This window comes from Xiphias gladius, chromosome 21 (genome assembly GCF_016859285.1).
Source record: "Xiphias gladius isolate SHS-SW01 ecotype Sanya breed wild chromosome 21, ASM1685928v1, whole genome shotgun sequence".
NCBI lineage: Eukaryota > Metazoa > Chordata > Actinopteri > Istiophoriformes > Xiphiidae > Xiphias > Xiphias gladius.
In genome coordinates, this window is record NC_053420.1 from 18,045,443 (window position 1) to 18,061,853 (window position 16,411).

A 16,411-nucleotide genomic window follows, 5' to 3' on the forward strand; every position below is an offset into this window, starting at 1 on the left:
TCTTTCTCCAGGGCTCCTGTAAGAAAAAGAGCCGTTAAAAAAAAAATAAAAAGAAGAAGAAGAAGAAGAAAAAAAAAAAGGCGGATTGAATTAATGTCAAATCCTAAAATGGAAGTGGATGTTCGCCGCCGATAAGGTTTTATCGCCACGCCAGATCAAAAGGGCTCACACTCAAAGCATGTGTATTTCCACATTATCATGCTGATGAGCTCTAATACTGCAACACTTGTCCCTCCGGTACGTTCTGCTTTCCTCGGTCTATACGGTAGATTTCCTCTTAATACTGCTTGGAAAGAATTGTTGTCTCGGTATAAATAATGACAGCCAGTTCTTTCCATCGTATCCTGATTTAAAAAAAAAAAAAAAAAGATTTGTCTAAAGGTATTAATCATCTAAAGCTGCTGTTTTTATAGGGGACATGAAGTAGGACTATTAAGGGCAGGTGTTGTAGATACTTATTTTAGATGGTGCTAAATATTACAACAACAAATAAAAACATTTCCAATAATGGGTAGATAGATAGATAGATCTCGATCTTTCAAATTTAGATTTAGCTGTAATTAAAGAGAATAAATGAGGTAATTCAAATCAGATTAATCTGTATTGTGTGGCGCAAATCCAGTGGCATCATGGGCGTTTTTTTTTTTTGTTGTTGTTTTGTTTTTTGTACATGATGGGTTTAATTAGGTAAATCATTGTTGACCATATAAGGTATGCAAATATGGGAAAAAGTACTCTTCTGGAACTTAAAAACAGTTTTTTGGCTGTTTACCACGCGTGTGACTTCACCAAAATGCACAAAGATGGAGAATAGAGCTACCAAACAATATCAGTCATAACTAAATTCACTTTTCTGGATCTGTCTAATATCCAAATGTACCACACCCATGCTTTTGTGAGCAACAAACTTAAACGAACAAGTGTCGCACAAACACTGGACAGCAAGCCCCAATATACTTTACTTGTTTTATTCATGCATAGACTGCGAGAAAACCCAGTTGCTGTATGGCAACTTTTTTTTAATTGATTATTTCACTGCGATATGAGCAAAGGAAACTTCTGGTGATGGGTGTGTTTCTGCAAAAAGAATTCCCTCACTGAGGACACTGAAGTTTTCTAATCTAATCTAATCTAATCTAATCTAATCCAATATAATCTAATCTAATCTAATCTAATCTAATCTAATCTAATCTAATCTAATCTAATCCAATCTCTGTGGTCCACCTTGCCAATAGTTTGCCAAGCAACGCTAGTTGGCCTGTTCTTCGACATCACAGTAGGGTCAGGAGGATGCACTTGATGTATTATTAATGTTGCCACAGTGTAAATATCAGTTGCAACTTCCTCGAGTTCATCCGCTGGGACTGCAGCAGACTCCGGGCAAGCCCCGTCCTTCTCTCTCTCTCTCTCTCTCTCTCTCTCTCTCTCTCTCTGTGTTAGAAAAAGTTCATGTCCTGAATATGTTTTTTTTTTTTTTCTTCACTAAGATGCACTGACGTCAGGAAACGGCGTCAAGCAGGCGGCAGTGTCTGACGGCCGGGGCTGCACGCGCTCCCACTCCAATTATTGTCTGTCAGTCAAGCGCGAGGAGAGAGAGACAGAGAGAGGGAGAGAGGGAGAGAGGGAGAGAGAGATGCAGCCTGAACTTTTAGCCATTAAATGACCAACATTGGACAAAGAATGGAACCAGAAATGACCATTAATTTACACTTCACCCACTTCGACCACAGTGCAACACGAAAAGATCTTAGTTTCTCATTTAGATATAAAACAATGAACCCGACAGAAAACACATATAGAAAACACAGTGGCGAATTTTATTTTCAGTCCATTTCGGGGGCATTTTGGGGAAATGACTGCGGATCTTAAAGACATTATTTCACATTTACGTCACTTTTTCTTCAAAATTTCCCTTAAAGCATTAGATTAACTGGAGCGTTAGAAAACGGCTGAGTTGTGTTGTAAATGGACAATTGTCTCCGTAGAGTCTGAGATCAAAAAGATGCAGCGAGACTAAAAGACGTGGAAAAAAATAAACACACAGTTCCACGTCCACTACTGGTGTTGGTGTGTTTACATGTGTCAGTGTCACTTTGAGTTATTTTATTTAACTTGAAACTTTTACCAGACATAATTGACATTAGTCATGATTTGTCCATGTCGTCCACAACCACAATGGACCCTTATAAGAAACAGTCACAGAACAGACTAATATATTGAGATGGACATTATTTTCCTGGACTGGTGATGAAACATTGAATTCCATAAAGTCACATTAAATTCCCAACAAAGTCGTAATATAGGCCTGGGCCCGAGCAGCCAGACCAAGTCTCTCTATATTACTGCTATAGTAGTATTTCAATGATGTTCTAGGAGGGGGGGTGGGGGGGGGGGCCTCTGAGGTTTCGTAGAGGTGGTGTACAATTGGCTGAGTCAAAGCCTTATGGGAGACTCCGCCCATGAGCATGACAAGCTTTGCCCCGCGCTGTCAGCCACATTCATACGTGTTGCTTCAAGTCCCAGTGGACGGAGTTTACTCTGACAAACAACAGGCGAAAAACCAGAGAGGACCTGCAGCACCGACGAACGGGGCCAGGGGGACAGTTTCCCGGAGAGTCGTGAGCCGACCGGACGCTGCGGATGAAATAACCTCGGCAGAGGTACGGCATGTTTATCTCACTGTCACTGAGCGAGGCTGTTAGACTGTTACTGGTGGCGGGGCGCAACGGGCTGTGGATGAGAAGCGCGAAGAGTGATGGTAGTAAATATTGTGGGTGGAGGTGACGATGATGATTATTATTATCGTGAGTTGCCTCACTCCATGTGTGTGTACAAGCTCTCCGTTTAGAGAACTGACGCCTACAACAGACACTAGGCTGCCCAACACCTCTGCTTTTAAAATATTAACATCTGATGTTTGCTTGTTGCAGGTTTCCAGTGACAAAACTCGACCCGATGTCCCGGAGAAGTGAGGAATTTAACTCAGAGGAGCAAACACAAAGCACTAGTCCCCTACTGTAAATGGACACAGCGAAGATCTCGTAAAGGACACGTTTCAAACCACCCGTGTGTCCTCGCCCCGGATATTCCTTGACTCTATAAATCGCGCCGCGGAGAGCCATAGAGATGGATGTGACGGCCGATCAGCCCCGCTGGATGCATCACCACGCCGTGCTGAACGGACAACACCCGGACTCTCACCACCCCGGCCTGGGGCACAACTACATGGAGCCCGCGGCGCAGCTCCTGCCTCCGGACGAGGTGGACGTTTTCTTTAATCACCTGGACTCGCAGGGAAACCCGTACTACCACAACTCTGCCAGGGCCAGGGTGTCCTACAGCCAGGCGCACGGTAAGATGGAGCTACAACACAGGGGTGCAACTTCACCAGAATATACGACACAAACTCTTAGCTGGCCACATAGGATGAAAAGTTGCAAAGCAAAATTATATATTCTTTTCTGAAAACAATTACCTGCATGTTTGAATTGTTGTTTGCCTCACGATAACAGGAAAATCATATTTTTCTATTGAATCCTTATTATTATTATTTATGAAGCATCAAACGAGCATCTGACAGTTTTCTGTTGTTTGAGCCTTAAAATGTGAATTAAAATATAAATTTTCCGTGTCTGATAAACAGGTTTGTGTCTCTCACAAACCTTTTTTTTCCCCTTTGCGTTGGCCTATATTTTTTGATGATTTTGTATTTGGATTTAAAGACATCCAACCAAGTAAAAACAAATCTTGGGATGAAAACAGTGAATGCAACTTCGAACTGAATGTTTGAAATGCACATTTTAGTGCAGGAAACACTGGTTTAATTAGTCTATTTTTGTATCAGTATGGCTATCGTATTTACAAGTTTACACCAGGCCAGTGTACCCAGTGAATCAAGAAGTCTTATTATTATGTAGTTATTTTTGCATCCCAACGTGCGTGTCATAGAAAACACCACTAAATGATGGATCAGCCTGTCATCTTCTCTGTAATAAGCAGTCTGCTGTCTGCATATTTCACAGCTCGTCTGACAGGGACTCAGGTCTGCCGGCCTCATCTCATCCACAGCCCGGGGATTTCATGGCTGGACGGGGGGAAGGCTGCCCTCTCAGCCCACCACCACAACGCCTGGGCCGTCAGCCCCTTCAGCAAGCCCAGCCTGCACCACCCCGGCTCCGCGTCTCCCGGCGGGCTCTCCGCCGTCTACCCGTGCAGCAGCAACTCCAACACGGTGTCCGCGCCGTCGTTAACGCCGCCGTCCCACTCCAGCCCCCACCTGTACACTTTCCCCCCGACGCCACCAAAGGACGTATCGCCGGACCCGGGGGCCGCGTCTCCCTCGTCTTCCGCTACCAGAATGGACGAGAAGGAATCTATCAAGTACCAAGTGTCGTTAACGGAGGGGATGAAGATGGAGGGATCCAGTCCGCTGAGGAGCAGCCTGGCCTCCATGAGCGCTCAGACGCCCTCCACCCACCATCCCATACCGACATATCCCACCTACTCTCTCCCAGCTGCACACGAGTACGGCAGCAGTCTGTTTCACCCAGGCAGCCTACTGGGAGCATCGTCCTGCTTCAACCCCAAGAACAAAGGCAAGACACGGTCCTGCACCGGTGAGTCATGTGGAAACCCCCAAATACAATAAACTATAACAAATCTGAAAAAGGCTTAGACACTATCTGCACTTGGAGGCTGTCTTTAAGTTTATCTGCTGTTTCGATCTCGTTGAGTCAGTGTCGATTAAACTAGACTAAAACTCAAAGGGAGTAACTCGAATTTTTAAAACGTCCCGTGGCAACGCTACTGTAGATGATATTTGTGCATCCGCGGCACAGCGATGAGTTTGCTGAGCACATTGAGCAGCTTGGCGTCGTTTTTTCACTGGGGTTTTACAAGCCACGTTTAAAATCCACACACCATTGTGTTAATATTCCTATTACACCATTTTGTTACACGTGAAGGCACACAAACACACACAATTAAACCGTCGATCAAAATCCCAGTCGTTTCTGAATGTTATATAAAGCAAATATATATGATTATTATAGGATACTCTCCTATTATATCAACCCATTTAAATTAACAGCCTCTCAAAAGCCATTTCATTTATTCCAAATTAGTAATGTAGCGTTATTAATTCCTTGTTCAGTTTTCTGTAAATTATCTTAAATGCAGCTGGCAGATGTGCCGTGATTAGAGCACCGTCAAGCTTTATTTAAAATTTTTGGAAGAATAACAGTGACAAAAAATGAAATAACAATAACAATAATAATGTTTCCCCCCCCCCAAATAAATGGTTTCAAAGGCCTAAACCCGCACTCCGCTGTTCTCAAACACAGCGAGACTTTGATAATCCTCTTTTGTTAACCGTGACTCTGTAATTACGCCTGATCTGGCTGCAGCAGAACAGTGAGCTGGATCCAGCCCAGAGGTGTGAAAGGAAGATCTGCAGGCGACCAGAGCCAAAACCTCACTATGTAGGCTAGAGTCGCTTCTCTGTTACATAAGACATGAGTACGTTGTCCTGATTGTTATTTGATTACAGAGCAGGGACTTCCAACCTGATTGTGTTAAACCAGTTTATTAGCACGGCGTCACCTAACCTCACTTTTAAATAAGCTGCTTTTTATGAAATAGGAAATGTCATCTTAACTGGCTGTAAAATTTTATTATATTACTGGCTTTATTTTAATTGCAGGTTATAGGACACTGATTGCTGTTTTTAAGTTAAGAACTAAAATATTTTCTAAAAATACTGACCTGAATTTCATTTTTTTTTTTTTCTTTGATGGGTTGTTTGCACTGTGAGCTTTTAAGGGTCAAGGGCATTCGGCTAAAATCTAATAATCCATTTTGTGAAGTGGGATTAAATGCCTGTGCTGATGTACAAATATATATGTATTTCATTTTCAAGCCGTTTATCCTCACAATGTTCTTCAAAAAGTGAAGTATTAGAAATTGAGGGTGAGCGCAAAGAGGAAGTTACTGCTGATGGCACAGCAAACCCCTCTTCAATTTTCAGCAGTGCCTCTGCTTATGTAAACTATAAAGGAGTCACTTCATTTTCCAGCAGACTACACACAGACACTGTTTCTCTTTACTCCCGCAAACAGAGAGTCAGTGGGTCAAAAAAAAATGCAATAGTGTATGTGCTTTGATCTATAATTGAAGGTGTTGTTAGTGGAAATATATTGCTGAACTGAAACTGATCGAGAACCTCAAACAGAAAACAGCCTGCCCACAGAAATGCACACATACACAAGCACACAGTGAGTTCAGAAAATTCTATGAACAAATTAATTCTTCTCAAAGCAGCTGGTAAAAGTATATTTTTAGAGTTTGGTTACAACACAAAATGAAAGAATTGAACAAAGTCCTTTTAAGTTAGCGCAAAAAAAAGGTGTCATGTTTGATTTCCTAAATGTCAGTGTGTGTTTTTCCTCAGAGGGCCGTGAGTGTGTAAACTGTGGTGCCACCTCTACACCTCTGTGGAGACGTGACAGCACCGGACACTACCTGTGCAACGCCTGCGGGCTGTACCACAAGATGAACGGCCAGAACAGACCGCTCATCAAACCCAAACGCAGGCTGGTGAGTCCTATCCACTGCAACGTCAGTATGGCACTGAAATGGTGTGTGTGTGTGTGTGTGTGTGTGGAGGTGGCAATAAATAAAAAGAGAGTAAGGTGGAGGGGGAGGGGGAGGAGGTACAATGCCAGGAAAGTTATATTTTCCCAATCAGTTTCCAGGAATTGTATTCGTTGCTCACCTCTTGCTCCTTCAGCTCGGGCTGTTAGCAGTGTGGGACTATCTCTGTTGTTTCTGTTATCATTATTACTGCTACTTCTGATACTGTCATTGATAGCGGGGGCCAGCATACCATCCCTCAAAACAACACAGTCCTGACACTTTACGGCTCGTAATGCTACTGCTATGTGCAACGTGGAGCTCTTTAAAATTTGTTGCATGAGGTGTTTAAGTGAAGGGTTGTTTTTGTTTTGACATGTGGGCAGCAGAGCATCACCGTGTAGAGAAAACCATGTGTCTCTAGATTTGGTGATTTAGAATTTTTCAAATAAACTGAGGGGATTAAGTGTTCCTTTTGGGGGTTGAGAAATTCCTCCTGTTTCTAAACAAACCATTAAAATTCCATTGGAATATGTGAAATTCATTGTCACAAAATCTGTTGATTTTAGCTCATTTAAGATTACATTTTGTAGCGTCGTGGCTTTCAAAGGACACTGAGGTGTGTCTCAGTGCAGAGAGTCTGAGCAAAGTTGGAGCTGGTTAAAGCCAAGTATTTCCCACCATGCACTGCTTCAAACATCAGTGTTGTCCACTGAGACCCCAACTTTCATGTCACACTCATCCAGCTGCAAGCCTTAAAACTGCTTAAATACATCTAGCCACAGGTTCAGAAATTCAGCAGCAGGATGGGGGAATCACAGCTTTAAAAGGTGAAATCTACTTTGAGTGAAATACTTGAAAGCCAGGCACCAAGAATGCTACAAACACCATTTTGACAGTTTCGTTTCAGCAGCAGCTCTGACTGCTAAAACAACTAACATAAAATAGTTATGCCTGGTTTCTTCTAATAATTTCAAAGAAAATAAGCATCTCTGCAGCCTAGAGGCATTCACGCAAGCCTCTGCAGCAGTTGTGTTGCAGCAGGAGGCAGCTGTGAAATGAAGACAGTATTTGCAGAGTAAGCAGACACTGCTCATTAAATCAGTAGAGGCCTGATTAACGGTGAACGGCAGTTGGTTACCACACTTTTCAACCAGGCCTTGAGAAAATGGTCTTAAACCGTTTTATTTGGAAGAAACTCGGGGCAGGATGGCTTGAGACAGAATCGAGGGAATAGCTCTAACAACTGTATTTGTGTGGATGAAAGAAGCATTTTTGCAATCAAAGTAGAATTATTTTGAGTCACGGAAAAGCACAACAAAAGCGCGCAACTTCACGCCAGAGTGAAGATAGAGGAAAGAAAAAAAAAAAGGGCCTAGTGAGAAAAAGCGCACGGTGAGCAAAGTAGTGAGAGTAATCGACAGAAGACGTTATTTTGCGAACATCGTGGGTAAACCGTAGAGATTAGTCTCGGGATCCTTTTTATTCACCTGCACTGATCGGACAGCCCGTCTCATTAAATATACACGGGCATTTATTTCAGCGTCGTTCGGCCATAAATGCACACGGCACACGGCCATATATCAGGGCCTGGTTCCCGCATGGCTCGGCCGGGGCTCGCACGGCTCCACTGCGCCCTGTGTTCAGTAGCAGCAGCCTTCCAGTCGCTTCCTATCCGGATATCTGACCGGTCCAGATAAAGCAGCGGGGCCAGCGCCTGCTTCCTCTTGCGGACTCCTAACTATAGGCCGCAGGGCTCATTTTCTCGTGGCCACGCTCTCCGGTCATGACAGAGAAATTACAGAACAGTGAAAAGGAAAAGGACTGGGAAAGTTATGGAAGCTCGCGAATGACTAACGAGCAGGGTTGACGTGAGAAACAGTTTTCTGGAATCTGAAATTGGGAAATTTAGTAAATTTGAACTATCGAAACAACTCATTCATGTTAATTAAAACAATACAATTGTAGGGAAATTTTGAGTGAGCATGCAGATTACTGCATTCATTTCCTGTATTGGAAATAAGCCTCTTTAAAGGCCTAAGATATTCAGGTGTGAAGAATCCACCAGGACTGCTCAGCCATCAGTTTAAACCGGTAGTAAATAGGGCGTTGAATGTGAATTTAGCATATATATATATATATATATATATATATATATATATATATATATATATATATATCACAAAAATCGTGATGGGGATAATTGATTAACTGGTTGATTAACTGATAAAGCTGATTAAATTGATTAAAACCAACTGATTAGTTTTACTGATTCATATGTGACTATTTTCAGATTTTTCCCACTCTCCCATGACAGTAAACTGAATATCATTTTGTTTTGGACTGTCAGTCGGACAAGACATTTTAAAACATCACCATGGGCTCTAGGAACTTGTGATGGGCATTTTTTGCAATTTGCAGAGGTTTAGAGAAAACATTTAACCCCAAATTCTACATTTATAAGCCAAATGATTAATCGCTTAATTGAGAAATAATTTGTAGATTAATCATCAATGAAAATAATTGTTAGTTGTAGACCTAATGTCATAAAACCTGTTTAAATCAATTAAATAGAAAGTTAAACTTATTTAATATATTGTACATACTGAAATACATGATTAAATATACATTTATTCTTAAACTGGCCTTTGCTGTGTCTGCTTGTGCTGTTGACTTCTCATTAAAACTCAGTCCGTATTTTTTCACAGTCTGCTGCCAGACGGGCAGGCACCTGTTGTGCTAACTGTCAGACGACCACCACCACACTCTGGCGGCGCAATGCAAATGGAGACCCAGTGTGCAACGCCTGCGGCCTCTACTATAAACTGCATAACGTAAGTCTTTGACTGCTGATTGCCAACACTGGGCCTATACAAAGTCAGCAGGGTCAAGTAGACCGAAAGTAGGCAGGCAGGTTAGACTGATTGTTGAGGGATAAGAGGCGGAAAAGAGAGAGACAGAGGAGAGGGAGAGAGTGAGGGTTGTTTTACTCTCAGACACAGTTGGACTCGTTGGTGTTTTCTTTCTTTGTGCTTTATTGTTTCCACGGTAGGCGTAATCCCCTGAGAGTCACAATGGTGGGACTGTTGTTGAGCGAGACTGCCACAAGGCAAGTCGCCATATGAATTAAGACCGGAGGCATCAAAATATACTATTAGTACACTAGAAGTGCATACTTTTAAAGGATAAGTCTGGTGATATTGTATATTTTTCTATTGTGAGCATATCCCACGCAAAGACCAAAAGCAACAATGAACTAATTCCTACTATAATGTGTTCTCTGTGTAGTCAAAGCCTGATATAGCTTATTCCTCTGTGCCACAGAGCTCCACTGTCGTCCAAAAACTATTAAAAAAACATCAGCGAGCCACTGGGTGACATGTTCCTTCATTATGATGAACATGGGCACTGTAGTTTATTTTGATTCACTTTCACACAAACTGTCCCGCTGCTGTTAATACTCACTAGAGGACCAAATGTGTATTAATCCGCAGACAGTCAACAAATACACTATTAAGTCCTCTTTGAGTAACGTTTGTTGAAAACTACTGTGCCCAGTTGTTTGAGGAAATTACTGAGGCTTTTTTTTTAAAAGGAAACTGTGGCATGATTTTAAAGATTTACATTCTCAGTAGGAACCAATGGGTTTGGGGTTGAGTGCCACAGACAGGACGGGGAAGTGGGATACTGGGGGATGGATGAGTGCGTTTTGGTCTATTCATGGGATTTGTAGACAATAACAAAAACACAGAATACTTTAAACTTAACAAAAGAACTCAGATACCCCATGTTTAAAAATGTATTTGATTACAAGTGAATAAAACTCATAATTTCTGGGTTTGAAGTTTCCCTCCAAAGTATAACCCCTCATTTCTCCCTCTCTACACAGGTGAACCGGCCCCTGACCATGAAAAAGGAGGGAATACAGACACGCAACCGGAAAATGTCCAACAAATCCAAAAAAAGCAAGCGGGGCAACGACAGCTATGAGGAGTTTTCCAAAAGCCTGCACGACAAGAGCTCTCCCTTCAGCGCCACCTCTCTGGCCGGACACATGTCCATGGGCCACTTGCCGCCTTTCAGCCACGCTGGACACATGCTCCCTACGCCCACCCCAATACACCCGTCATTCGGCCACCCGCACCACTCTAACATGGTGACGGCCATGGGCTGAGATTGCGAGGAGAGGGGTCAGAATAGAGCTACTTCAAGAACCTGAGATGGTTTCATGAAGGGGGATGAGGGTCTCACTAGAGGACAATGTGTACGCTGTTACAGACATGCAGTTTGTGCCTCATCTTCTTGATTGTCTCTTGATTGATTATGCCAGTGGTATGTCAGATAAAAAAGATGTATCATGGGAGGAAAGGACCTTTTATTGCTTATCTATAGGTACCTATTTTGATGGAGGAAGATTCTGCTTCATGTCAACCAGGAACACACATGTAAACACAAAAATGTCATCACACCTCATAGTTTTGTTCCAACAGTCCCCTCTGACATCCTGACTGTGCTGCGTGGTTCAGTATGTGCTGAACAGGTTTATATAACTGTGAATATTGTAAATGTGTTAGACTGAAGGGGACGTCCTAGACAGAGCAATCCCCTTCACAACATTAAATGAAAATATGCTGGATTTTTGCTCATGGACAATTTTAAAATAAATTTTCAAAAAAGAAACAAGCAAACAAAAAGGTTTATGAATCCTAATTTGACACTGTTTATTATAATTATTGTTATTATAATTATTGTTATTATTGTTATTCAGATAATTTATTTTCACTGCCTTTTTCTTTGACTATATCACCTGAATCTTAATATGGATACTTTTATCCCAGTTATGAATATATTTTTAGCTGAAGCGCTTTCTCTGAGCTGGTCAACATTTATACTCGTAAGAAATAAAGAGATCAAGTTCATTATCCAATCTGCTCCGTCTATTCAATATCAGATATGCAAGTCTCTGAAATGAGAATAGACACAGAAGTTCATTTTGATGATTGTGCTGCCATACTGTGACAAAGTCCAATTCTGAATTTGAGAAACACAAGAGGCGAACATATATCATACAGAGACAAATAACCTTCATGAAGGTACTATTGCAAGTTCACTAAACATAAATCAAAGCTACAGTAATAATTATTTGATTCTTTGTACTATTATAATTACTATCCTATGTTAATTGTATTTGCATCAGATGCTCTGTATCCTTTTCTGCGTCCTTGTTTTTCTCTGGAGCAATAGTAACAGCGACAGTTTTTTGTGTGTGAATCATTTTATCTTCATATGTTACTACACACCCGATGCTAATGTCACAATGTGGGGACTTGTCGGGGACATCTCTGCACCCCTCTACTAATGAGCTGTGTTATATTCGTCTAACACTTCTACCATCCTGATAGAGTCTAAAAGCACAAGCTTGCTCTTTGTTACCTGTCAAAAAAGATGAAAATCTGGTGGCCATTGCATAATGTTGATAATAAAAAAACATATGATCCTAGCAGTGATGACTGAGAAAACTTATTTCCCTTCTGGTAGGATTCTACAAACTCAAAGCAGCTATAACCAATATTTTAACTGTATATTAACAATGGATCACATGAGTACTTGTATGTGATATGGGTTGCTCATAGTGATGCGTCCACAGAGAATTTTTACCTCACTCTGTGTTTTCTCCTCAGCTCTTCAGTGTTGTAGTATCTTTCAGCTCTCTGTTTCAGTTTTGTGGGCCACAATTTTACTCTCTTCACTCTCATAGAACTGTTGTCAATCGCAGCTGTTTTTAGTGGAAAAGCTCTAAAATTCGACCGTACACTACCTACCCAACACCTAATGGCAGACAGACATAGTTAGAGGTTGAGTGTTGAACATAGTGGAGCATTTAGCCGCTAAAGAGCCAGATATGTCCCCCAGTAGTTGGTAGAGACCAAAAACAGAGGTAACATGGGGTGAATATTGGACTAACATTCATGAAGTGGACAGAAGTACTTCTCCAAATGAACGCTCATATTAGTCCCTATCTGCTGGATGTGTAAATAGGCAACTGTTAACTGTTTGGTAACAAGTTTGCCATGTCAACAAAGATGATAATATATCAGTGTTACAGTTTTTTTTTCGACTTGATCCCCAACTGGCCAAAGAAATGGGTTATAATAGCTTTGATAAGACAAAATAAAACAGTGCCACATTTGAAATTGATGATGTTATCCCCCTGTCTAAAACAGCTTTCAAGAGAGTAATATTTATAAAATGATCAAAAGTCATGTTTATTGTCTGACCAGGACATGTAGGACGTCCTGGTGCTTTTGTAACCCACACACACACCCATCGACCTCGTTGGCTGCATAATAAGTTGTCCATCTCCTCTCCTTTCAGGACAGCCTTTCCAGTAGATCTCAAATGTGTATATTATCAGTGTATTTTAGTAACCCCTCTCACCCTTGTTGACATGAACTACCACTTTTTAACAAACAGATTACTTCACTGGGCAGTGGAGATTAGTGCTGTTGACAGAAATTGAGCAGGTTGAGCCATATGTTTCTGCAATTAATTAACTAGTTGCATCTGCTCATTGGATAATACTCTTATGAAATAGACCTTCTCATTGTCAGTCTGTTGCATGAGGCTAATCCAACAGTGATATAAGACATTTCTTAAAAGACCATAAGGGGTCATTTTTTACACAATTTAACCCTTTAGCTTCAAATTATGTAAATGTTACATGTTACCCATGTTTTAGAAATTTAGTATGCTTTTCTTCCTTTCCCAACTATTATTGAGTTTCAGTCATAGCTTTATCTTTAGAAAAATAAAATTACAAATACTTGAACCTGTCTTGAGATAGATGATTCATCACAGTGAACATCCCATCTGCTTTAGGGTCAAAGAAGAATGATAATTGTGTGGTAGAGCAGTGCAAAACCTTTGAAATCATATCATATTTTTAACTGTATCCCCACATCATTATGAAATTGTGTATATAATTTTGCCTATCTCAAGTAGGTTTAAAGTCTGTTGATGTTGTTTTTATTTTAAGAATATGTATTGTAGGAAAAATTTAAGTGTGGTATTTTCACAGTTGTTATGTTGCAGCCTTATGCTAAAATTGTTTAAACTAATTTTTTCCCTCATCAATTTACACTCAATATCTCATAAGGACAAAGTGAAAACTGAATTTTAGACATTTTTGAAAATGTATTAAAAAGGAAAAACTGAAATATCACATGGACATAAGTATTCAGACCCTTTGCTATGGCGCTTTTAGCTCAGGTTCCTCCCATTACTCTTGATCATCTTTGAGATGTTTCTGCACCTTGACCTGGAGTCCACCTGTGGTAAATTCAATTGATTGGACATGATTTGGAAAGAGACAGGATTGTGTCTAGGCACAGGAAGGCTACAAAAACAATTCTGCTGCATTGAAAGTTCCCAAGAGCACAGTGGCCTCCATAAATTTTCAATGGAAGAAGTGTGGAACAACAAGGACTCTTCCTAGAGCTGGCTGCCCAGCCAAACTGAGCAATCGAGGGAGAAGGCCCTTGGTAAGAGAGGTGACCAAGAATTTGATGGCCTGTCTGGCTGAACTCAATAGATCCTGTGTGGAGATGGAAGAAGCTTCCAGAAGGACAACTGTCACTGCAACACTCCACCGATCTGGGTTTTATGGCAGAGTGGCCAGATGGAAGCCTCTCTATGAAAGAAACATGAAAGTCACTTGGAGTTTGCAAAAAAAAAACACCTAAAAGACTCAGTGAGAATAAAGATTCTCTGGTCTCATGAAACCAAGACTGAACTGTTTGGCCTCAATTCTAAGTGTCATGTCTGGAGGAAATCAGGCACTGTTCATCACCTGCCCAATACCACCCCAATGGTGAAGCATGGTGGCGGCACCTTCATGCTGTGGGGGTGTTTTTCAGCGGCAGGGACAGGGAGACTGGTCAGGGTTGAAGGAAAGCTGAGCAGAATATAGAGATATCCTGATGAAAACCTGGTCCAGAGTGCTTAGGACCTCAGACTGGGCCGAAGGTTCACCGTCCAACAGGACCATGACCCTAAGCACACAGCCAATACAACACAGGATTGGCTCAGGGACAACTATGTGAATGACCTTGAGTGGCCCAGTCAGAGCCCTGACTTGAACCCAATTGAACATCTCTGGAGAGACCTGAAAATGGCTGATGATGGTCCCCATCCAGCCTGACAGAGCCTGAGAGGATCTGCAGAGAAAAATGGCAGAAAATCCCCAAATCCAGTTGTGCGAAACTTGTAGCGTCACATCCAGGAAGACTCAAGGTTGTAATCGCTGCCAAAGGTGTTTAAACTAGGTACTGAATAATGGGTCTGAATACTTAAGTTAAATTTTCTGTTTTTCCTTTATAATAAATTAAAAAAAAAATCTAAAATTCTGTTTTCGCTTTGTCATAATGGGAAATTGAGGGTAGATTGATGAAAAAATGAATTTAAATGATTTTAGCATAAGGCTGCAACATAACAAAATGTGAAAAAAGTGAAGGGGTCCTAACACTTTCTTGATGCACTGTTATTTTGGAAAATTGGAAGGAAAAGAATGGGAAAGCCACACACTCTTTATTTCACGTACTGTCTTCTTAGGGATAAGGAAATTGGGAAAATGATCAGCAGTATTGTAAACATGCAAATAGTCTCTGACACAGATTTAAGTTGTGAACTGTTTGTGAGTTCAGCAGTTACTCAGAAAGCCAAAGGATGACTCTGCTCCCAGGCTAGAGAGTTAAGGGTCAACCCAAGTGCAGCCTATAGCCTCCTCTCATGACTTCTCTGACCTCTCACCTTGGAAGCACTTACTCTGTCATTCTTCCAGGCCCTCCCACAGACTTACTCCCGGACCCTTTTAAAATGTCACCTCCTCCCCAAAAATGGGACAGAGTGAAAGAACAAGACTTCCCATAAAGAGAAGATAAAAAGCAGTCGAGTGGTTAGGAGCTGTTTTGTGAGGTGAACCTCTCTGAAGACCTCTGTGGAGGAGGGGTTTGGGGACTGGGTGTGCATCCTAAATAAGCTCAGAAGTGAGATTTATAGTTCCCACCTTTGCACAAGCACCCCCCCCCTTGAACCATTTGTTTTTCTACCAAACTCAATTAATGGTATCAAAAACAAGGTTTGAATGGACTTCAGAGGAGTGCGTTAGCAGAGAGATGGTGACAAAGGAGATGAAAGGGGAAACGAGCAGGGTTTTATCCAGTTCAGAGCCCTAATAATGATGAAGGGAGAGGAAGTCAACCAAAAGTGGGAGACAACATCTCAGCCTCAGTATGTCTGGATCCCTGGATGCCAAAATTAAGGTCATGTATGTCAAAGAGCTTTTAACAAACTCAATGACAAGAAGCAGTGACATTATGATTACACACAAATTAAGATATAATATTTTAGCACTATTACAGTTTCTCTGGCCGGTCTCAGTTGTTAAAAAAATAAAGGAGAAAACCAGATCCCAGAAAGTTTCAGAAAGAAATCCCACTGTGATCCTCTAAATTGTTCATATTGCAGAGATCCCTTGGGACATTTGTATCCCTTATAAATCATAGCAGTGATTTTGGTGGACAGTCACATGTAAATGTGTTTCTATCTCTCTGTTTTGATAAACTAATTATTTCCTGTTGATAGTTGTGTAATAAAAGTCTCATTCTGTTATGATTGTGAACATGTCATAAATAAGTTTTTATGCAGACTGTTTAGAAACCAGTGTTAGAATTATGTCAGTGATTTTGGGACAGTGATGGTGTAACACATTTGGCCTTCATGG

General features: G+C 41.3%; 1 protein-coding gene across 1 annotated transcript; it reads left to right on the forward strand.

Annotated features, from left to right (window-relative positions):
- The first annotated feature begins 2,522 nt into the window (after positions 1 to 2,522).
- Positions 2,523 to 12,056, forward strand: gata2b (GATA binding protein 2b). The gene is made up of 6 exons (XM_040158510.1): positions 2,523 to 2,660; positions 2,931 to 3,352; positions 4,023 to 4,616; positions 6,449 to 6,594; positions 9,339 to 9,464; positions 10,520 to 12,056. Exons 2-6 carry the CDS (start codon positions 3,127 to 3,129, stop codon positions 10,802 to 10,804), a joined length of 1,377 nt encoding a protein of 458 aa, XP_040014444.1. The 5' UTR covers positions 2,523 to 2,660; positions 2,931 to 3,126; the 3' UTR covers positions 10,805 to 12,056.
- The last annotated feature ends 4,355 nt before the right edge of the window (positions 12,057 to 16,411 follow it).

Bases quoted from the DNA above. Each gene is read 5' to 3' on its own strand.
- gata2b (XM_040158510.1), top strand. From the start codon at position 3,127: ATGGATGTGACGGCCGATCAGCCCCGCTGGATGCATCACCACGCCGTG. The intron at 4,617-6,448 runs GTGAGTCATGTG...GTTTTTCCTCAG, and splicing joins CAAGACACGGTCCTGCACCG to AGGGCCGTGAGTGTGTAAAC. The intron at 9,465-10,519 runs GTAAGTCTTTGA...CTCTCTACACAG, and splicing joins TCTACTATAAACTGCATAAC to GTGAACCGGCCCCTGACCAT.